This window comes from Odocoileus virginianus, chromosome X (assembly GCF_023699985.2).
Source record: "Odocoileus virginianus isolate 20LAN1187 ecotype Illinois chromosome X, Ovbor_1.2, whole genome shotgun sequence".
NCBI classification, from domain to species: domain Eukaryota; kingdom Metazoa; phylum Chordata; class Mammalia; order Artiodactyla; family Cervidae; genus Odocoileus; species Odocoileus virginianus.
Window position 1 is genome coordinate 22136050 of NC_069708.1, and position 23247 is coordinate 22159296.

Genomic DNA, 23247 nt, shown 5'->3' on the forward strand with positions numbered 1-23247 from the left:
CCACAATATTGTAAAGTAATTAGCCTCCAATTAAAAGAAATAAGTTAACTTTAAAAATTAACCAAATGGATATTTTAGAACTGAAAAGCAAAACAATAGCCAAGAACAAAAAAAATCACTGGATGGACTCAACAGCAGAATAGAGATAACAGGGGAAAAAAGCTAGTTAATTTGAAGCTAGATCAGTAAAAACTATCCAACCTGAACAAGAAAGAAAAAATATTGAAAAAAATAACTGAACTTTGGGAACTCGTGGTAAAACAACAAAAAGTCTAATATTCAGGTAACTGAAATCCCAGAAAGAGGAATATGAGGCAGATAAAAAATATTTTAAGAAACAATGGATCCCCCAAACTTCTCAAGTTAGGTAAAAGACATAAACCTACAGATTTAAGATGGTGAGCAAACCTTAAACAGGATCAACCCAAAGAATTCATCTTCGGACACATTATAATCAAATTGCTCAAAACTAGAGACAGAATGAATAATCTTGAAATCAGTGAGAGGAAAATTACTCTTTGCCTGTAGTGGAACAATGATTTCAACAACTGCAGATTTATCATCAGAAACCATCAAAACCAGAAGGAGATGGCACATTTTTAAACTGCTAGAAGGCTGAAAGAAAAGAACTATCGGAGCAGTGTGAAGAAGAGGCGAGAGCGACCCCTGGACCGACTTAAAGCCCGCGCGCCACTGCATCCCCGTGTCCAGCGCCTACGTCCCGCCGCCGCAGCCACCATGCCCAAGAGAAAGGCTGAAGGGGATGCTAAAGGAGATAAAGCCAAGGTGAAGGACGAACCACAGAGAAGATCTGCAAGGTTATCTGCTAAACCTGCTCCTCCAAAGCCAGAGCCCAAGCCTAAAAAGGCCCCTGCAAAGAAGGGAGAGAAGGTACCCAAAGGGAAAAAGGGGAAAGCTGATGCTGGCAAGGATGGGAATAACCCTGCAGAAAATGGAGATGCCAAAACAGACCAGGCACAGAAAGCTGAAGGTGCTGGAGATGCCAAGTGAAGTGTGTGCATTTTTGATAACTGTGTACTTCTGGTGACTGTACAGTTTGAAATACTATTTTTTATCAAGTTTTATAAAAATGCAGAATTTTGTTTTACTTTTTTTTTTTTAAGCTATGTTGTTAGCACACAGAACACTTCATTGTTGTTTTTTGGGGGAAGGGCACGTCACTAACAAAATGTCTCCGAAGCTAAATTGACGTGGGGGAAAAATACCTTTCCCATCTAGTTTTGAGAGACTTCCTCTTGGTTCCCAGGAAGGAGGGATTCCTTGATGTTGACACACATTAGCCACCTGGGCACAAACGCCTTGTGGTATGGCGAAACTAAAATTTAGTTTTTATGTCCTCTCTCCCCCTCCACCTCAGCATAGACTTGACTCCCCTAAACCCAGAGACCTGTTGTAACCTGAACCCCGCGCCCCTCCAAAATTGATGACCAGTATGTCAGGCAATCTGGACTTCCTAGTGTCACCATTGAGATGGCGTCCTTCAAAAGAGCAGCGGTTCCTTTTTTAGACTGTGGCTCCTCAGAGTGGTACTTCTGCCATTTCCATTTCCATTTCCTGAAAGTCAGGGTCGGCTTGTGAAAAGTTGTTAAACAACATGCTAAATGTGAAATGTCAACCCTCACTCTAAACTTTCCCTGTTCAGAGCATCACATGAAGATTTCATTGGGTTTTATAGTGGCTTTCTGATTTTGGTAGTCCATTGAAAAAGGGAGTTTGAAAGTTGTATACTGTTAACGATTGTCTGCCCGTGTCCTGCCTGAAATACCATGATTGTTTATGAAAAGTATCTTTAATAAAGCTGGATACAGTTTGAAAAAAAAAAAAAAAGAAAAGAACTATCAACCATGGAGTCCATATCCAGTGCAAATAGCCTTCAGCAGTGAGGGTGAAATAAAGACATTCTCCTACAAAGAAAAATTAAGAGAATTCATAGCCAGCATATCTACTGTAAAAGAATTGCTAAAGGAAGCTCTTCAGACAATAAAAATAATACAGGAAGGAAACTTGGAATATCAGAAATGAAGAACAACAAAAATGATAAGTATCTTGGCAAATATAGCATTCTTCTCTTGAGGTCTTTCAAACATGCTTGAGAGTTCCCTGGTAGCCCAGTGGTTAGGATTCTGGACTTTCACCACTGTGGCCTGAGTTCAGTTCTTGACTGGGGATCTGTGATCTCACAAGCCACACGGCATGGCCAAAAAAAAAAGAATAGAATATGCTTGATAGTTGAAAGCAAAAAATTTAACACTGATGATATAAATATGGTATGTAGATATAGTATGTATACAGATATAGTATACAATACATTTATAACATGAAGGAAGAAGGGTAAAGGGACGTCTATGGTGGTAAAGTTTATACATTCCAATTAAAGTGACAAAACATTGATTCTAAATAGATTATGAAGAATTAACTATGTATTTTATAATCCCCAAAGGAGTCATAAAATTAATGTAAATAGATATAGTCAAAATCATGATAGACACAAGAATAAGTTCAAATAACCCAAAAGAAAGCAGGGAGGAGCAAACAGAGGAACGTTAAACAGGAAAAAAGAGAGAGAGAAAGCACATAATAAAATGACAGACTAAATTCAAACATATCAGAAACTATACCAAGTGTAAATAGTTTAAATACATCAATTAAAATATGAGATTATTAGAAGATTTTAAAAAATGACTCAACTTACACCTGAAACTAACACAATATTGTAAATCAATTATTCTTCATTTTTAAAAAATAATTATATACTATCTATCTAGGAGAAACTCATTTCAAATATGATATAGGTACTTGAAAAATAAAAGTTTGGAAAAAGATATACCATGCAAATATGAACCAAAAGAAACTGACAAAGTAGACTTTGGAGCCAAGAAAATTACCAGGGATAAAGAAAGACCTTACATATTGAAAAAGAGTCAATTCACCAAGAAGACATATGATTCTAAAGGTATATGCACCTAACAACAGAGTTCCAAAATACACAAGCCCAAATCTGTCAGAACTGAATAGAGAAACAAATCCAAAATCATGGTTGAAGATTTCAACACTCCTTTCACATTAACAGAATTAGAAGATAGAAGCTCAGGAAGGATGTAAAACTGAACAACACCATCAACTGAATCTAACTGACATCTGTAGAACACTCCACTCACAACAGCAGAATATACATTTTCCTCAATGCACATATAATACTTAGCAAGATAGCAATACTTACCTAGGTCCCAAATCAAACTTCAGTGAATTTCAAGACCTGAAATTATAGAACGTATGCTCTCTGACCATAATGAAATTAACCCTGACATCACTGTCAAAAAGATAACAATAAAACTCTCCAATCATTTGGAAATTAAGCAGCACTCTTTAAAGAAAGTCTCCAAGGAAATTAGAAAATATTTGAACTTAATATTTGAGCTTAACAAAATGTAAATACAACATTTGTGGGCTGCAGAAAAAGCAGTGCTGAGGGAAAAATTATAGCATTAAATGCTTATTTTAGAAAAGAATAAATGGCTCAAGTTCATAATCTAAGATTCTAATTTAAGAAGCTATAAAAAGAAATAAACATATACAGAAATAAACATAAATAGAAATAAAGCAGAAGGAATAAAAAATGAAGACAGTATAAACCAATGAAATAAAAAATTGGTTCTTTTAAAAGATTAATACATGGATAAACTTCTGGAAAGACAAAGAATAAAGAGAAGACACAAATAATCAGTACCAGAGGAAAAGGGGGATGTTATTACAAACCTCATAGACATTATTAAAAAATATGGAAACACTATGAACAACACACAAAAATTTGACAATTTACATGAAAATGAACAGTTCCTTGAAAGTCAGAAACTAGCAAACCTCACCAAGATTAAATAGATAACCTGAGTAGCCTTATAATTACTTAGGAAAGTTTGAAAAACCTTCTGAAAAAGAAATCTCCAGGTCCAAATGGCTTCACTGGTGCATTTTGCTAAGTATTTATAGAATAAATAGCCATAGATAAATACCATCTTTTCCAGAGAATAGAAGAGGAGGGACTACTTTCTAACTTATTTTCTGAGGCTAGTATTATCTTGATATCAACACCAGACAAAGACAGTAGAAATAAAGAAAACTAGAGACAAATATTCCTGATGAACACAGATGCAAAAATCCTCAACAAAATTTTAGAAGGTTGAATCCAGTAATACATAAAAAGATTAATACACCACCATCCAGGGCAGGGTTTATCCCAGGAATAAAAATCTATCATAGCAATGTCTAAAAAAGAAAAGCCACATGATCATATCAACAAATGCAGAAAAAATTGATAAAATCCACCCATAATAATAATAATAACTCTCAGCAAACGAAACTAGAACAGAAATTCCTCAACCTGAGAAAGGCCATCTACAAAAATTACTACAGCTAACATCATATTTAATGAACAAAGATTCCATGCTTTTTTCCTAAGATTGGGAATAAGGTAATGATATCCACCCTTACTATTCTTATTCAAAATAATACCAGCAGCTGTAGTCAGTGCAATAAGGCAAGACAAAGAAGTTAAAATGTACATAGTATAAAGGACAAAATAAGACTGCCTACTCACAGAAGACATGATTATATATTCAAAGAACCTCAGAAAACCTATAGAGATACTCAAGGAACCAATAAAGAACTAATAAGTGAGTTTAGTAAAGTCATCAGATGCAGGGTCAACCTAGAAACACCAATCATAATTCCATAAGTGAGCAATGAACAACTGGAAACAAAAAATTTAAATAATAATGATACTTATGATAGCTCCAGAAAATGAAATACTTGGATATAAATCTAACAAAACATGTGTAAGATTTGTATGCTGTAAACTAAAAAATGCTGATGAAAGAAGTCAGACAAGATTAAATAATTGGAAAGACATGCCATGTTCATGGATTGGAAGAATCAAAATAGTAAAAATGCCATTTCTCTTCAAATTGTTCTACAGATTTAAAGCAATTTCAATTAAAATTGCTCAGGATTTTTCTGTAGATATAGTCAAGCTGATTCTAAAATTTATACGGAAGGCCAAAGGAACTAAAAGAGCTAAAGCAATTTTGAAAAAAAAAAGGAAGTTGAGAGATCACAGTATTCAACTTTAAGGCTAATTTATAGTGACAGAAATCAGATCAGTGGTTTCCTGAGGCTGGGGGCAGGCATACAGAAGGACCAAAGGAAAGACACAAAGGGACACAGGGAAGGTCTTGGGGTAGTGGATAGATTTATTATCTTACTTGAGGTGTTGGTTCCATGAGTACACACACACACACACACACACACACGTCAAACTTATCAAACTGTACATTTTAAATATGTAATATGTGTAGGTAAATTATAACTCACTAAAGCTATTTTTTTAAAAGTGTTCTTTCCAAAGTGATACATTACTTTTACATCTACATCTAGGTGGCAGTTGGAACCATGCATTTGCCAAAATGTTTGATTCTTATCCTCTAGCAATGTTTTAGTTTGTAAAATAACATATAGGAAGAGTAATATGAAGATAGGCTGGCTTTGCAGCATTTAAAACATTTTTGCAGCATTTTTTATATGATTATGATGAAAATAAAAAGGAACATAATCACAATATGTCATTGCCAGACTACTATTTATTAGTGTTTTGAAGCTTTAGGTATAGTAAGTATGGAATTCAGAGTAAAGAACAGATACAGTCTCTTCCCTCTCCCCCAACTCCACCAGCAATTTGCAAAGAATCAAGAGGCTTCGTTGATAGTTAAACACATTTATATTTCTATAGTACCTTTGCAGAAGGCCTTATATTAGGTTATCAAGACCACCTGTCACCCCTTGTTAGAAACACTCTACCTTTTAAAAATTGTAAATAAAAATTTAATCCTGTTAATGTCATTGCTTCATGTTTTTGGTAACTAGATGGAAATTTCAGCTCCAGAATTTTCTAACTGTCTTCTACGTCTCCTCCACTAGGAAGAGGATGTCACTCATCCTGTGTAAGCATAGGGAGGGATTCCTTTGACTCCTAGGCCAGTTATCTGTTAAAAAAAGAAAAGAGAGAAACTCTGATACAAGGTAATTCACAAGTATTCTCCAAAAGCATTTTTATGATTCATGATAGTATATTTAGCCAACTATTATCCTTATTTTATTTCCTATAATAAAAAAGAATTATTTGATTAAATATTTTTGGTCCAACCAATTATTCACATGAGAGTAATTACTAGCAACCATTTACAACTAGGATTGAAAACTGAATTTATTACTATCTTCTTCCCATCTGTTTAGCAAGGGCTTTCTACATTTCTTTTCAACTCAAGAGGTCTATAATTTTTACCAGTGTTTATTTCACTGCCAAAAAGTTAAGAACCTGAAAATATTCTTGTAACATCAAAGCAATCAACTAATCTTATCAGCGTGTTTTAAACACTGATTTTCCAAGCCTATTCTACTGGTTTATAGAATTTAGACAACACTACTGAAGCAAAAAAATATTTTAAAGTACTGTCCAAAGTAAGCTAAACACATTGTCTTGGACTTCAGATAACTTAAGGTATGTGGTGGTGGTGGTTTAGTCTCTAAGTTGTGTCCGATTCTGTTGACCCCATGGACTGTAGCCTGCCAGACTCCTCTGTCCATGGGATATCCTAGGCAAGAATACTGGAGTAGGTTGCCATTTCCTTCTCCAGGGGATCTTCCCGACTCAGGGATCTAACAGGAATCTTGAACCCATGTCTCTTGCATTTCAGACAGATTCTTTACCACTGAGCCACCAGGAAAGCCTAACTTAAGGTCTAGAAAATCTAAATAAAATGTTTTTAAGTCTAGCACGATGAGCTTAAATGCCAAGTAGAATTGTGTTTGGAAAGTATGAAAAAGCACTAATCACTGAGTTACTTAACTGAAGATCTCCCACCTCACCCTAAAAATATAAGAGATAGCCAGATCACCTTGAAAATTCCACCAGCCTCAGGTTGCTGCAGAAGACCCTTGGAGTCCAACCCATCCCGGGCACAGGTCACGTACATTTCAGAGTAATCCTTCCCTCCGAAGCAGCATGAGGTTGTTTTATCAACAGGCAACTTCACAGTTTGGAGTCTTTTCCCTAGATCACCAAATATTTCATTCAAAGTCTAGCTCTAGTAAATCTCCAACTACACAACCTTTTGGGACCCCTTGTGGAGCAATAGGAAAGTTCAAAGAAGATTTGAAGGTCAATTCTCCCAGGAGTTTCACCTACCTTCCTCGACAATTTCTTTTGAGAAAAAAGATTTACCTCTACAGGTAAAGGAGTTCTGAACATAACATTTTGGGCTTTATCTTTGGCCTTTATTTCCAAAATCATCCAACTGAGACCTTTGAATATATTTCTCTATAACTTCATTAGTAAGGAAGCTTCTCTGGCCCCTAGTGTCTGGTGTTTTCTAGACATGGTGGGAATTTATCATTTTGCTGTGGGCCTACCTGTCTCAGGATCCAAATGGATCACTCTTCCTCCATTGTAACAGGCCACCCAGAGCTTCCCCTCAACATCAATACACATTCCATCTGGGATTTGTTCTTCTTTCTCCAGCTTGTAAACACTTCTGCGGTTGGCTATGGTGAAAAAGAAAACAAACCAAAACAACACCAAACCATACTCACACATAAACACAAACACACACACACACACACAAAATCACAGGTCACTCACTAGTGAGCATCAAACAATGAGCAATCAAGTTGATTATAAATACTGATTACTTCTGCTTATTCAGGGTCTGACAAGTGGGTGCCCCAAGCAGGATGATTCAGGAGGATTCCTAACTCTAAAAAAGTTTAGAAACATGAGTGGGCACCCCTCAACGAAGGATTTTTTACTGCAGGATTTGGGGTGGATTTGCTCCCTTCAGTCTGCATACAGACACAGATCTCTTAAGCTTTCAGAGGAGGAGAGAAAAAGGAAAACAGAATTCTTAATAAAATACCAAAAGACCTTTTTGAGGCTGAACTGAACTGAAGCCTTGCTTGCCCACCTCAGATACACTTCAGTCTATGGTTAAACCTTTGCTGTTTTACTTCCAAAATTGCTTGCTTTGTGGAATTCCCTGGCAGTCCAGTGGTTAGGACTCCATGCTCTCACTGCCAAGGGCCTGGGTCTGATTTGCAAATAGTTCTTGCACAAAAACTGGCAAGATGTATAGGCTTTGTTTCTGCCTGATTAAATGCTCCAAAATCACCTTATTGAAACTAAATATTAGAAGGGCTTGTTTCTGAAAAGAGGGGGTATTTTGAAACCAGCTGGCTGGCCTTAAAGAAAATCATAATATACAAAATAAAACAAACATCAAAATTCATAGGAACTTTACACTATACAATCCAAGCCATTACAGTAATCAGATTGAGGTATAATGGAAGGAATGTTGAAACCATGTGTAAGTAAAACAGTCATGAAATAGGGCACTACATATTTCAAAGCAAAACATTTATGCTGGAAATTTTCTGATTAAATCTGCATGAGACTCTTAGGATATTTTTCAAGTCATTTTTATGATTGGTTTTGCTCTCGTGGTCTGGCACTTTTCATGAAAGTTTCAAGCATGGCCTTTTAAATTCATCCCAATAATTCCTTCCCTCCCAGCTTCCAACTATGGCTCATTTAGAGCCCAGTGGTAGAGTTGAACAATCTGTAACTACCTTTTTTATTTTTCCATTTTGAATGGTTGTTAATTTGTCTTTGAGTATTTGCCTTTAGTTAACTAAAGTACAAATAAGAAATATCAACCCTAAACTCTGATTTTCTGTTCTGTTGTCCCATTCGGCTGTATATTATTTGACTTTAAACACTGGCCGGCAGAACAGGATCTGTTTTACAGTGAGCCTCTTTCTAGTGATGGTTGCAAGAAAAAAGATTGAGGACCTAGCCATCTTATGCCAACTGTGGCCATACTGAGTTGAGAGCTAAAGCCATGAGAGCCATGGCTGAGACCCCGGGATTGAACCCAGGTCTCCTGCTGACAGCCATGGCTTGACTGGCAGCATAGTCAAGTCTGAGTAATCATTACTATATTGGAATTATAACATTGGGCAGTTCTCTGAAAAGTAAGGACCTTTTCAAATGGATTAAGGAAGCAGCAGCTGATTAGTCATATGCATATGAAAAAGATACCATGAAAAATAATGAAAAGGCACATACAGATCTTTCCCGTCTGCAGGTCGTAGTCAAAGGCATCCACGGAGTAGGACAGGCTATCTATGTAATAGAAGATTTTGTGGTCCAGAGACCAATCCAAACCATTGGAGATGTCCACCTGGTCAAAGTACTTTTCCACATGGTGGTCGGGAAAGAGGGAGTACAAGGACCCTTGGCGGCGCTCCAAAACTGCTGGAGCTGTTTCCTCAGCCATGGTACCTACAAAACCCAAAGAGCATGGAGCTCAGCCACACAGCATCCTGCCTGTGCACGGTGTCATCTTCTCTCACCAGTGCTCCTTCCCCATGATGAAATCAAGGAAATGATGATACAGTCCCAATCTGGGTCCTATGCTTTTTTTTTTTTTTTTAATGGCAACTACCTTGCTTGCCATGCTAATTAAAACTACCTGGAGAGGTTCTAGTTCAAGACATCTGCACCAACTTCATTTTCTCCCACTGAGAAAACTCTAGTGTTAGTTGCTCACTCATGTCCGACTCTTTGCAAACCCATGGACTGTAGCCCACCAGGCTCCTCCATCCATGGGATCTTCCAGGCAAGAATACGGGAGTGGGTTGCCATTTCCTCCTCTAGGGAATCTTCCCGACCCAGAGTCAAACCTGGGTCTCCTGCACTGTGGACAGACTCTTTACCATCTGAACCATCAGGAAAGCCTTAAGCAAATTCTAAGACCTGGACAAAACACACAGCGTAGCTTTTTGAGAACTCTGTGATGTGAGTCGGCTTAGAGAAGAACATAGAATTTGAAGTATCACCTAACCAGAGGCGACCTGTAAGTTCTCCATTTTATCCTCCAGTGAGCGACTAAACACAGCACAGCACATGTCCCAGCCTGAACTCAACCCAGCCTGAAATGTGGAAGTGAGCACCGTGGTGCAGGCAGAATGAGGTCCAAGAGAAACCTCCAAATCTGGCACAAGGAGCAGAAAACACCCTTGCGGCTCAGAGAGAGAGTGGAAGAAATCCCCTGCTTATATTCCACTCCCTTTTTTCCATTTTCTCATGCACCAGGCAATTTTGCAGCTAGGGTAGCAAAGGCAAAGAGCCATCAGCAACAGCAAACTACAGGAATCAAAGATGCCATTCCTCTCCATTTAGTGAAGCTTCAGGGACAAAAGGGAAGCTCAAATGCTGTTGCTTTCATGTTCTCCTCTCTCTCTGCCTGCCACTTGGCCCTGGAGGCAGAATAATCATAGAAGTGGGTGGTTTCTGGCTGGAGGAATTAAAAGGAGAGCTCCAGGAAGCTGGAAAGTACTAGAAGCTAGTGAAGAGGGATGATGCTCAGGAATGCAATCTCATAAAGTTGTTTGTAATCTGCTTGTCCATGCATGTATCTGATTCTAATTAGCATACTAAAAGACTTGGAGAATGGAGCTAATGGATAGAACTCTTTCTAATTCTCAGACTGACCACTGAGTGGCACACTTAATGCCACCTAATAGAAAGCAGATTGGAACTGGTGGGTGCATGTGTGCTCAGTCACTTCAGTTGTGTGTGACTCATTGCAATCCTATGGACTGTACCCCGCCAGGCTCCTCTGTCCATGGGATTCTCCAGGCAATAATACCAGAGTGGGTTGCCATGCTTTCCTCCAAGGGGTTTGATTGATTTCCTCCTCCAAGGAATTGATGCTTTTGAACCGAGGTGCTGGAGAAGACTCTTGAGAGTCCCTTGGACTGCAGGGAGATCAAACCAGTCCATCCTAAAGGAAATCAGTCCTGAATATTCATTGGAAGGACTGATGCTGAAGCTGAAACTCCAATACTTTGGCCACCTGATGTGAAGAATTGATTCATTGGAAAAGACCCTGATGCTGGGAAATATTGAAGGCAGGAGGAGAAGGGGATGACAGAGGACAAGGTGGTTGGATGGCATGACTGACTCAATGGACATGAGTTTGAGCAAGCTCTGGGAGATGATGAAGGACAGGGAAGCCTGGAGTGCTGCAGTCCATGGGGTTGCAAAGAGTTGGACACAACTGAGTGACTGAACTATGAACTACCTCCAAGGGATCTTCTGAACCCAGGATCTTCTGAACCCATGTCTCTTATGTCTCCTGCATTGGCAGGAGGGTTCTTTACCACTTGTGCCAACCTGGGAAGCCCTTTGAGAAGCTGAGTAAACCTCAACAAGATCAGTCCAAAGAAACTTATACTTAGATGCATCATAATCAAATTTCCAAAAACTTAGGTTAAATAGAAATCCTTAAGATTAATAAAAGAAAAATGACATACTATATATAGGAGAATAATGATTTCAATGGCTGTTGATTTTTCATAAGAAACTGGAGGTCAGAAGGAAGTGATTCATATTTAATTTGTCAATCTAGGTAGGATTCTATATTAAGTGAAAATACCCTTGAAGAATAGAGGAGAAATAAAGACATTCTCATGTGAAGTAAAACTAAGAGAACTCATAGCCAGCAGACTTGCTCTAAAAGAATCACTAAAGGAAGTTCTTCAGATAGAAAGGAAATATCGAAAGAAAAAATACCAAAAAGAATATCAGAAATGAAGAAAGAGCTATAGAAATAGTAAATGTATGAGTAAATATAATATAAAGCAAAAATTACATTTTCTGATGGGATTTTTAACTTATGTATATAAAGACAACTATAACATAAATGGGTGATTATCAACTGAAGTGGTAAAATATTGGTTCTAGATAGACTGAAAAATTAACTATATATTTTCAACCCCTTCGGGAGCCCTTAAAAAATTACAGAGAAAGATATGATGAAAATCACAATAAATAAATTGAATTCTATAAAATACTCAAATAACCCAAAAGAAGGCAGGAAGAGGGAAACAGAATAACAAAGAAATACAGCAGGAAAGAAGAGAAAATAATAAAATGGTAGCTCTAAGTCAAAGCATGTGCTTGTGTACTTAGTCGCTCAGCCGTGTCTGACTCTTTTGTGACCCCATGGACTGTAGCCTGGCAGGCTCCTCTGTCCATGGGATTCTCCATGCAAGAATACTGGAGTGGGTTGCCATTTCCAACTCCAGGGGATTTCCCCACCCAGGGATCAAACCTGCATCTCTTGCATCTCCAGCATCGGCAGGCAGGTTCTTTACCACTAGCGACACTTGGGAAGCCCAAGATATATACTATGCAAATATTAATTTAAAAAACTGCAGAGGCTATGTTAATATCAGATAAGATATACTTAAAGCAAACGAAGTTACCAGGGATAAATAGGAGTACTATATATTGTGAAAATGGTCACTTTACTAAGCCGACATAATAATCCTAAATGTTCACGTGCTTAACAACAGAGCTTTAAAATACACAAAAGAAAAGCCAGAAGTGAAGGGAGAAACAGACAAATCCATAAATCTGGCTGGAGATGTCAGTCTCCCTTTCTCAATAATAGATCCATATAGATAGAAAATCAGCAAAGAAATAGAAGAACTGAACACCATCATCCAACTGGACCTAAGTGACATTTATAGAGAACACTCCATTAACTCAAGTGCCCATGGACAATTCACTTAGATTTGAGTGTGATCTCAGGGGACAGAGTAGAATTTCACATAATGTAGAAATTGGAAAGCTCATTTACTGTGACATACTCCGTCTGAAAGAAGAGTGACTTAGAGCAAAATGGACTGAAACTGGGAAGCCTGAATAGGAAGCTGGACAGGGTAGATCCTTCCGCCCTATTTTCTTGATATAAGACGGTTGGGCTTGTTTCGTTACTATTCCACCGTGCCTCCTCCCCAACTCATCTCTTTCCCCCACTACCTGCCTCACAGAAAGAAATGTCTGGGACATGAAAGTGAATCCCCCACTGCTTGGAAAGGGCTCTTCTTTAGTGAGGAAGAACAACCTGGAGCCCTAGTTTATGCATCACTGTCTAGTAGTGAGCCCTGACAGGTGAGAACATTGGTGTTGGGACACCTTCAGGGTACTACCCACCACTAAGAGACCCCATCCAGATTATCAGACAATCTCACCCTTTTCTGGGCCAGGGACAGCTCTCAACACCTGCCGAAAGCTATGAACGCTCTGTAGAAAAAGTTTCTCTGATGTTACTGACAGATGCACATGACCAGTGTATATACTCACACTGATGCCTACAACTTTATGGGGTCTCCAGAGGGCAAAAGTTAAGAACTGGGGACTGAGGACTTCAGGCTAAGAAATCAGGCCTCTGAGGACATTATAATTTTGTCTCACCAAGTGCCACAGAGGTGTACACTTCTAGCCAAGAGGGAGAGAGAAAATCAATTTCAACAGGAGGCAGGGTATCTGATCATATTTCTTCATCCCACAGAAATTACTGGCAGAAGGGCTTCCAGTGGATTCTCAGCTTTAATCTTTCAACCTGTCTTGGACTAAATCTGTGGTTGTATAAAGTCCAGGTAGATGGGAAACTATTCACACCACCTGCTCAGATCTTACCTACCTTCAATGTTGAAAGTAAATGGAGCCAGGATAGCATGGCTGATGATGTGAGGGGCTGAGTGGGGAGTGGAAACAGCAGGCATTTAGAATCACCTTTGGCTAATTATTGGGCTTCCCTAGTAGCTTAGACATAAAGAATCTGCCTGCAATGCAGGAGACCTGGGTTCAATCCCTGGGTCGGGAAGATCTCCTGGAAGAGGAAATAGCTACCCACTATAGTATTCTTTCCTGGAGAATCCCATGGGTGGGGGAGCCTAGTGGGCTACAGTTCATGGGTTTGCAAGGAGTCAGACACAATTGAGCACCTAACACTTGGCTAACTATAGGGTTGTTATGCTGGGATGAAAATGAGAACTAAATATGAAATGCATTATTAATTTCAACATAGACTTAAAATTCATTTTAAGCTGTGTATAAGTCATTCTGCAGCCATCCTCTTAAAGATGGCTTCAAGCAAAAATCATCAAATAATGTAAAACCTAAGGGAGAAATTTTGATGAGGACCAGGATATTTGCTTGGACTTAAAGTGTCTGCTCGCACTGTTTATAATAGCCAGGACATGGAAGCAACCTAGATGCCCATCAGCAGACGAATGGATGAGGAAGCTGTGGTACATATACACCATGGAATATTACTCAGCCATTAAAAAGAATTCATTTGAATCAGTTCTAATGAGATGGATGAAACTGGAACCCATTATACAGAGCGAAGTAAGCCAGAAAGATAAAGACCATTACAGTATACTAACACATATATATGGAATTTAGAAAGATGGTAACGATAACCCTATATGCAAAAAAAGAAAAAGAGACTCAGATGTATAGAACAGACTTGTGGACTCTGGGAGAAGGCGAGGGTGGGATGTTTCAAGAGAACAGCATCGAAACATGTATATCTAGGGTGAAACAGATCACCAGCCCAGGTTGGATGCATGAGACAAGTGCTCGGGCCTGGTGCACTGGGAAGACCCAGTGGATGGGGTGGAGAGGGAGGTGGGAGGGGGGACCGGGATGGGGAATACATGTAAATCCATGGCTAATTCATTTCAGTGTATGACAAAAACTACTGTAATGATGTAAAGTAATTAGCCTCCAACTAATAAAAATAAATGGAAAAAAAAAAAAAGTGTCTGCTCATGTTGTAGCCAGTCTCTAGGATGGCCCTTAATGATCCCTGCCTCCCAGTATTCACACCCTTGTCTAGTCCCCTCCATAATTATGTGGCCAATGGTACCCGGCAGAAGTGATGCTATGTTATTTATATATGAGATTGCTTATAATAGGACTATAGCTTCCATCTTGGGTGTTTTCTCTCTTTCTCTCTCTCCCTCCCTCCCTCCCTCTCATCACCAGATCTAGGGAAGCCAGGTCCTGGGCATTCCTATAGAGAGGCCCACATAGTAAGAAACTGAAATCTCTTGCCAACTGCCATGTGAGTGAGCTTTGAAGCAGATCCTCCAGATCCCTTCAGAGACTCTAGCCTCCTCCAAGGCTATAGCCCCAAACAACTTGACTGCAATTTCATGACATAGCCTTGAACCATTCAGCTAAGCCAGACTCAGGTTTTTGACCTTCAGAAGATAATAGATGTTTGTTATTTTAATTACTAAATTTCAGGGTAATTTGTTACACAGTAATATATCACTAACAAATCCCACAAGCTGCTTATAATTCTCAATTAAACATAGTAACTATGCAGTAGAGAAATCTAATACCTCAACTGGGTGATCAAAACTAATATCACTGATGGTGGACAGATGGTACCCAGATGGGAACCCTGAGAAGGACAGAACTGTGCAGTGATTCCAGCCATGAATGTATATATAGCATCAATCTAATCACAAGGAAGTATTAGACAAATGCAACAACACGAGGAATGTTCTATCAAAAAGAGGAGAGTTGTGTAGGACTGTAGTCTTCAAAAATGGCAATGTCATAAAAAACAAAGAAAGGCTATGTTCTGTTCTAGATGAAAAAAGATGATAGAGAAATGACAACTAAATTCAGTACATAATCCTAGACTGGATTCTGTACTAGAAGGAAAAATACTACTATTAAAAACATTTTTATATAAAATGTTTATATAAACTATATAAATATATTATATATTTAAATATATAAAAAATATAAATTTAATGATATAGTATACATTTTATACATTATAGATTTGATAATAAAACTATATTATATTTAAATAATACATATGTAAAAAGGCTGGTGAATTGACAGAACTGGAATGTAGGTAGTGCATCAGATAAAATTGTTGTATAATGTTAAACTTCTTTTTTTTTTAAACTTCTTTGAATTGATTACTGTATTGTGGTTATGTAAGAATATGTCATTTTTTTCTTGGGAAATTCACAGGGAAGTATTTTAGAAGTAAAGATACATGATATATACAACTTACTTTCAAATGATCCTGGAGAAAAATGTTTATATGTACTAAGAACAGACAGAGCAAAATGCTGATAATAGGTGAGTCTAGGTAAAGGCTACGGGAGAAAGCAATGGCACCCCACTCCAGTACTCTTGCCTGGAAAATCCCATGTACGGGCGAGCCTGGTGGGCTGCAGTCCACGGTGTTGCTAAGAGTCAGAGATGACCGAGCGACTTCACTTTCACTTTTCACTTGCATGCATTGGGGAAGGAAATGGCAACCCACTCCAGTGGTCTTGCCTTGAGAATCCCAGGGAAGGGGGAGCCTGGTGGGCTGCTGTCTATGGGACACGACTGAAGTGACTTAGCTGCAGCAGCAGCAGCAGGTAAAGGCTATACGGGTGTTGTTTGTGCTGTTCTTACTTTTTTCCCTATAAGTTTGAAATTATTTCCAATTTAAAAAGCAATCACAATATAACCTTGTCTTAAAACTTATTTAAACTACAAAAATACCATACAAATTTTAGTCTGCCTCAGGCAGCAATTGAAAGGTATATCTATGAAGTATTTCTCATGGGGGTTTTTTTTTTTTTTGGATACAAGTGACTGAAGTAATAAGAAAAGGAAAACCCAAGACCCATTATGGATACTTCTTTTACCACTGCAGCTGTGAGACTTTTATAAGTCATATTCTTCTGTGTTTTTTAAGTCACTCAGTCATGTCTGACTCTTTGCTACCCCATGGACTGTAACCCACCAGTCTCTTTTGTCCCAGGCAAGAATACTGGAGTGGGTTGCCACGCCCTCCTCCAGGAGATCTTCTCAACCTAGGGATCAAACCCTCATCTCTTGCATCTCCTGCTTTGGTGGGGGTTCTTTACTACTGAGCCACCTGGGAAGCTCCAAATCTCAGTAAGTAGGTGCTAAAAATAAACCATACCGGCAAAGTATCTCCCAGCGGGATCCACCTTCCCGTCATTGAATCGATTGTTTTTCTTCTCTTTATCTACTGTGGCCAAGACAACTGTTGACTGATCTTCCCAGTTCAAAGCACAGAACTTTGTTCCAACTGTGGCAACATAGCCTCCCAACTGGCGAAGGGCCACAGAGCTGACAGGGGCATCTGCAGAGGCAAAAGCAGCAGTCAGAAGGTAGCCAGCAGTCACACTGCAGCCATCACACTACCCCGCAAATCTAGGTGTGTGCAGCTCTTTGACAAATAGGAGTGCACCCTCCTTTCTGTTGAACAGTGAAGGCTACATAATCGAGTATATTCGTTGAGCATGAACTCTGTGTGCTGTTCTGGGCACCAGGGATGGAAAGATGGATGAAACCCAGCTCCCAGCCTAGTGGGCGAAGCAGAGAAGTCAAACCACAGCAGTCACCATACACTGGGGCAGGCACCAAAGCAAGTTCAGAGGAGAGGCTTCTGTGTGTGTGTGTGTGTGTGTGTGTGTGTGTGTGTACCAGGACAGTTGATACAGAAGAAGTGATACTCAATTTGCCTGATCTTCAGGAAATTCAGAGACAAAAATTGTGTTTTGTTCTAGCAACAGGGATTTGTGCCATCTCTCTCTCCAAAAAAGGGCTTGTCTTGTTTTTCTTTTTAATTAGGACTTATCTTTTTTTAAGGGACATATTTTGTATACTTTTAATTGAAAAAATTTTTTTCAAATCCTTTTTGGTAGTATGCATAGTTAAAAAAAAAAGAAATGTAGATGCAGTGATTTAAAAATCACATTGTCCTTATAGTACTCTATTTTGTATATTTAAATTTTAGGTTTCCTGCGTTTAATATTTTTCCATTGAAATGTTTTTTTTTAAGTGGATAGATTGACTACTGTAGTGACTGTTCAAGGGAAACAAATTGACAGAATTTATGGTATAAACATTTTGCAAGCAGCTATTCTGTACAAGACAATGCTTGGGAGCAGCTGGGTGTTTGGGAACGGCTCTTAGCTAAAAGCCCTGCGAAGAAGTGGATTCCAGCCGTGAATTGTCCCAGGGAATGTGTGTGCATGTGCTCAATGATGTTTGACTCTTTGTGACCCCATGGACTGTAGCCCGCCTGGTTCCTCTGACCATGGGATTCTCCAGGCAAGAATACTGGAGTGACTTGCCATTTCCTCCACCAGGGGATCTTCCCAACAAAGGAATCAAACCCGAGTCTCTTGCATCTCCTGCTTTAGCAGGCAGATTCTTTACCACTAGCGCCACCAGGTGGTAAAGAATCCGCTAGCACCACCAGGTGGTAAAGAATCAGCTAGCGCCACCAGGTGGTAAAGAATCCGCCTGCCAATGCAGAAGATGTAAGAGACGCAGGTTCGATCCCTGAGTTGGGAAGATCCCCTGGCGGAGGAAATGGCAAATCAGTCCAGTATTCTTTCCTGGAGAATCCCGTGGAAAAAGGAGCCTGGCGGGCTACAGTCCATGGGGTCACCAAGAGTCGGGCACGACTGAGCACTCGCACACACATTCCACCTGGGAAGACTCCCAGGGAATGTGCAGGACACAATTAGGAGCATCACATCCTCATCAGGGATCCCAACCTGTGGCCTGTGCTGTATTCTGTGCTTAGTCGCTCAGTCTGCTCAGTCCCAACCCAGGAATAGAACCGGGGTCTCCCACATTGCAGGCAGATTCTTTTATCAGTTGAGCTACCCGGTTAGCTTTTAAGCCCTTTGGAGGGTTTGGGTTTTTGTCTTTGTTTTGCAGATTAGGGGTAGGAATATATCCCTGGGCTTCTCTGATAGCTCAGTTGGTAAAAAAAAAAAAAACCTGCCTGCAATGCAGGAGACCTCGGTTCAATTCGTGGGTCGGGAAGATCCGCTGGAGAAGGGATAGGCTACCCACTCCAGGAATCTTGGGCTTCCCTGTGGCTCAGTTGGTAAAAAATCCACCTGTAATGCAGGAGACCTGGGTTTGATCCCTGGGTTGGGAAGATCCCCTGGAGAAGGGAAAGGCTACCCTCTCAAATATTCTGGCCTGGAGAATACCATGGTATAGTCCATGGGGTCGCTAAGCGTCAGATAGGACTGAGTGACTTTCACAATTCACATATATCCCTAATATGTGCACCCTAGGAAAGGGAGACTAGAGAAGGTCGTGGGTCCCTCCTCCCACTCTGATCATAGCAGGTCATAGTCATTTTTGCCTTTAGCCACAGTCATGTCCCTGAGTGTATTAAAAGCTGTTCCCTCTCATTAAAAAGAAAAAGTCCCCAGTTCTGAATTGAGAGAGTGTCCTAAGGTCACAGGACCCTGGTATCTCTTTCCCACCAGCACAATAAGGAAAAAAAACTTCTTTATCACTACTGAAGCCCATACCCTTGGGCCATAGAAGGTGATAAACCCCTCCTTGGGAAATCACAGGGCCATTAACAGGCACTTGAAACTCTCTTGTGAATCCCATTTAGAACAACAAACAGAAAGTCCCGGTTTATGCTTTCTAAGTCCAAAAGCTCTTCTTTGCACATTCAAAGAGAGGATAAATCTGTTGTTTATTTGTTTGCAAACTAAGGCTTTGGGCTGACCCAAGGTAGATAACCTTTGCTGTGCCACAAACTGGGTCTCCAACTTTCAATGCAGGTGTCTGAAGGTATTAAGGAAAGATCCTACTTTCTTGGCCTGGTGACTCACCATCCCAAACAAGATAGGGAATGTGGCATAGCACCTGCAGGGGAAGAAGAAAGTATTGACTATCCAGATTTTACTCTTGGGTCAAAGTGGGGGATCCAAAAAGGAAGAAAATACAATAGTTTTCAAGCATAAGCTTTAACAATCAAGAGGAAAAACACACCAGGTGACCGCCCCTACCCAGGGAAGAAATGGCTGTCTTGGCAGATCCAGGACCATCCTTCATCCTTACCCACGGTCACTCGCTGCACTTGCTTGCTGAGAGAATCCCACCGGCAAACCTTTTTGGCAGGAATATCTACGAAGAGCAGAGAGTTGGACGCCTCCTCCCACAATGGAGACTCACCGCAGTGGCAGTTCTCCCGCAAAACACACTCAATCTTAATGGAAGACATTGTCATGGTGGAGACCTACTGAAGGCAACAGAGATATGTCATCGCATAGAGCAAATTCAGCAAAACACCTGACTTAAGACCCTGGTAAGATCCCGATAGAGGCTGTTTTTAAAATTGGAACTGGAAAGGCTGGACACACTTTCTCCAGGTAAGAAAAAAATATGCAATGTGGCAGGAGGAGATGCATAAAAAAGAAAAAAGAAGCCATAACACAGGACATCTTCAATCAACTTACCAGTGTTTTTTTCTTCAAGGTTTCTGTAAAAAAGAGAACAAAAACAACACTCCAACATCCACACCTTGGCTCTAGCTGACCCCCAGAGAGAGCTGGCTGGTTGGACAAGGCAAGGCTGCTTTTATGCCAGCACCCAAGCCTCCAAGGCTGGTCAGGGGGCGGACAGTTCCCTCATTGGGCGTCTGCAGGTCACCTTCTTCTCTGCCCTTCAGATCCGCCCATGGTGTTGATTGCCTTCTCTCACTGCCCAAAGGCCAATCTTCCTTCTCTGCAATTTTAGAAATGCGCTAAATACACTAAATTAGAACTAACATCCATTTTCTTTTTTAAAATTGAAGTATAGTTGACTTACAATGTTGTGTTAATTACTGCTGTACATAAAAGTGATTCAGTTATACATATATATGTACATTCTTTTTTAATATATTATTTTCCATTATGGTTAATCTTAGGATATTGAATACAGTTCTCTGTGCTGTACAGTAGGGCCTTGTCTATCCATTCTATATATAAAAACTTACATCTGCTAACCCCAATGTCCCACTTCATCCCTCCCCCAAACCCTCAGTAACCACCAGTCTTTTCTCTATAACATTCATTTTCAAATTCAGACACCAGAAAAGGGGGAGAAAAGGACCTCTTTGGGGTACCCTTGTAGGAAATGACAGGTCCTCAGCTATTCCTTGCTACCTAAGAAGGCACCCTGCCAGTTTGGCAAGGATTCTTGAACTCCACAGGCAGGAACATTCTATGCTGGGACTTTTAGGCCAGAGGCTGTGACTGGTGAACTGGTATAAGAAAAAGAAAAATTATCAGAAAAGAAAAAAATCCTTACTTAAGCAACTCATGTGGGAGAGGAAAGAGACAAATTTCCAGAGACTTCTCTCTTTCCCAAACTCTGTCCTAATGGTAATCAAAATTGCCTGCATCTTTATCCTTTTTCCTGACAGCTATCTGATTTGAAGTCAGTGGTTCCACACACAGATGGGCAAATTAATGACAATGGGAAAAAAAGAAAAGTAATCTTTGGTTTAATATTTCCTTCGATAAACAGGTTTTTTTTTTTTAAAGAAACATACAGCTCAAATCGTCCTCACAAACGGCCTGCCAGCACCGTAGCATCTCACTGGTTGTTCAAAATTGGCAGAGATTCCAAAGGCCTTCCTGCTATCAATTTGAGATAAGGCCCAAGATCAGACGCGGGAATTTTGCAATCGCAACTTTCAGCCCCACGCTCCGTGGCGCAAGCTGGGTGAAGGTTCTGCCAATGACCCCTTTCCGCGCGGGCTTCGGAAAGCAGGGCGTGAGAGGACGCCATGGCCGTGAATGGGTGGCCCGCCCGGCGGGGACACGACGTCATATGGCCGCGCTGCGCGGGGCCATCTGTGCGGGTGAGAGGGCCTGACACCCGCTGGTGGCGCAGCTGCGGCCTCGCGTGACCGCGGGACGTTGAAGGTTGCGCCTGCCTAGTCCCCAGCCCCCGTTGGCCCTGTGGGGCGCGCGCGGGGCGCGGGTCCCCGGGGGGGCAGAGGCGATCGGTCTTCTTCCGGCCTCGCGGGTTTGTGGGTGGGGATGGCTGTCGCCAGATGGCCCCACTCCAGGGAGGGGACCGGGAGGCCAGCCCGACCCGGAGAACTCACCAGGCTAATGACTAGCAGGAGGCTGGAGGTCGGGTGGACAGTCGCCTGGACGGAGCTGCGGGTGGGGGTGGGGATCGGCTCCCTCCACGCCGTCCTGTACTCTTCTGCTGCAAGAATCTGGAAGAGCCACCCGGGGCAGGGAGGTGGGGCAGAGGCTTGGGGCCCAGTGAACCCAAGCTTTGGAGTTTGGACGGATAGCTAAAGGTTATCTCTGACTTAACAGAGAAAAGTTATTGAAATGCCTTGATGAGAGATTGGGTTGAGGGTCTGATTAAACACAAACAGGTTCAAAAGGAAAGTTCAAAGCGGTTAAACAAATCTTCAGTTTTCCTAGTGGAGAAGAGTCGGCAGGCTGGAGGCCAACTCTTGCAAAACTTTTTTTTTTTTTTTATGGTTGAGGAAGAGGAGAGGCTTTAGTTGATGTGAAGTGAAATAAGCCAGACAGAGAAAGACAGATACTGTGGGATCTCACTTATAGGTGGAATCTAAAAAATACAACAAACTAGTAACAAAAAGAAGCGGACTTAGATATAGAGAACAAGCTAGTGGTTGTCAGTGAGGAGAGGGAAGGGGAATGGGGTAAGAGACAGGGGTAGGGGATAAAGAGGCATAAACTATTATACTATATATATGTATAATATACTATGTATAAAATAAATAAGATACAAAAAATATTGTACAGCACAGAATATAGCCAATATTTTATAATAGCTATAAGTGGAATATAACCTTTTAAAAATTGTGAATCATTGTGCTGTATACCTCTCCAGATGTTGAGGTTCTCTTGTGTCTTCTTCCTATCCAGCGTCTTCCTCTAACTCCTCACTGCTGATGACTCCCCCAAATATATCTCAGCTCAAATGCCTCGCCTAAACTACAGTCCTGTATCTCAAACCCTCTACTTAACAGCACCATTGAGCTATCCAAAATCAAGCCCTTCCTCTGCACAAACTGCCTGGGAATTCTCTCTTGGTGACTGGGACCATGGTCCAATCAATGGTCTGTCTAAGAAACTCGGACACCTCACTAGACCTTGCTTGTTCCCTACCTCAAGTCTAGTTAGTCACCAGGTCATAAATATTGTCCCTTCCGTGTCCTTCTAATTATGTTGGCACTGCCCTAGTTCATTCAGGCCTTCTCCACTTTTTGCCCAAATTGTTATCTTCTTGGAGATCCCGTCTCACACCTTTGGATCAGCTGCCAAGATGGCCTGCTAGACTGTGAGTCCAGTAGGGTATGGGAGCATCTTATTCACTCTCACCTCCCCAGTTCCCACCACAGTGCTGACACATAGAACTTTTCAACTACATGCTTTTATTTTTTTTGGTAAGGAAGGGGTAATTGT

The 23247-nt window shown here is 40.6% G+C and overlaps 2 protein-coding genes across 3 annotated transcripts; one reads left to right on the forward strand and one right to left on the reverse strand.

Moving 5' to 3' along the window:
* Window positions 1–617: 617 nt before the first annotated feature.
* LOC139033100 (non-histone chromosomal protein HMG-17) lies at window positions 618–1098 on the forward strand. The gene has a single exon (XM_070461764.1). The coding sequence runs from the start codon at window positions 739–741 to the stop codon at window positions 1009–1011; it is 273 nt and encodes a 90-aa protein (XP_070317865.1). The 5' UTR covers window positions 618–738; the 3' UTR covers window positions 1012–1098.
* A 4536-nt stretch (window positions 1099–5634) lies between these two features.
* Window positions 5635–20371, reverse strand: RGN (regucalcin). 2 transcript variants are annotated; one of them, XM_020896611.2, is made up of 7 exons: window positions 20263–20371; window positions 19865–20045; window positions 16938–17120; window positions 9194–9409; window positions 7483–7614; window positions 6969–7123; window positions 5635–6056 (listed from the first exon to the last, which is right to left on the reverse strand). In XM_020896611.2, the coding sequence occupies exons 2-7, from the start codon at window positions 20031–20033 to the stop codon at window positions 6006–6008; spliced, it is 906 nt and encodes a 301-aa protein (XP_020752270.1). In that variant the 5' UTR covers window positions 20034–20045; window positions 20263–20371; the 3' UTR covers window positions 5635–6005. The 2 variants fall into 2 exon arrangements, with proteins under 2 accessions (XP_020752270.1, XP_020752269.1); XM_020896610.2 differs by having other exon boundaries at window positions 19865–20042; window positions 20263–20368.
* Window positions 20372–23247: the final 2876 nt, after the last annotated feature.

Bases quoted from the DNA above. Each gene is read 5' to 3' on its own strand.
- LOC139033100 (XM_070461764.1), top strand. From the start codon at position 739: ATGCCCAAGAGAAAGGCTGAAGGGGATGCTAAAGGAGATAAAGCCAAG.
- RGN (XM_020896611.2), bottom strand. From the start codon at position 20,033: ATGACAATGTCTTCCATTAAGATTGAGTGTGTTTTGCGGGAGAACTGC. The intron at 9,410-16,937 runs GTATGGTTTATT...TGGGTTTTGTAG, and splicing joins CGCTGGGAGATACTTTGCCG to GTACCATGGCTGAGGAAACA. The intron at 6,057-6,968 runs GTGATCTGGCTA...TTTTTTTAACAG, and splicing joins AGGCTGGTGGAATTTTCAAG to ATAACTGGCCTAGGAGTCAA.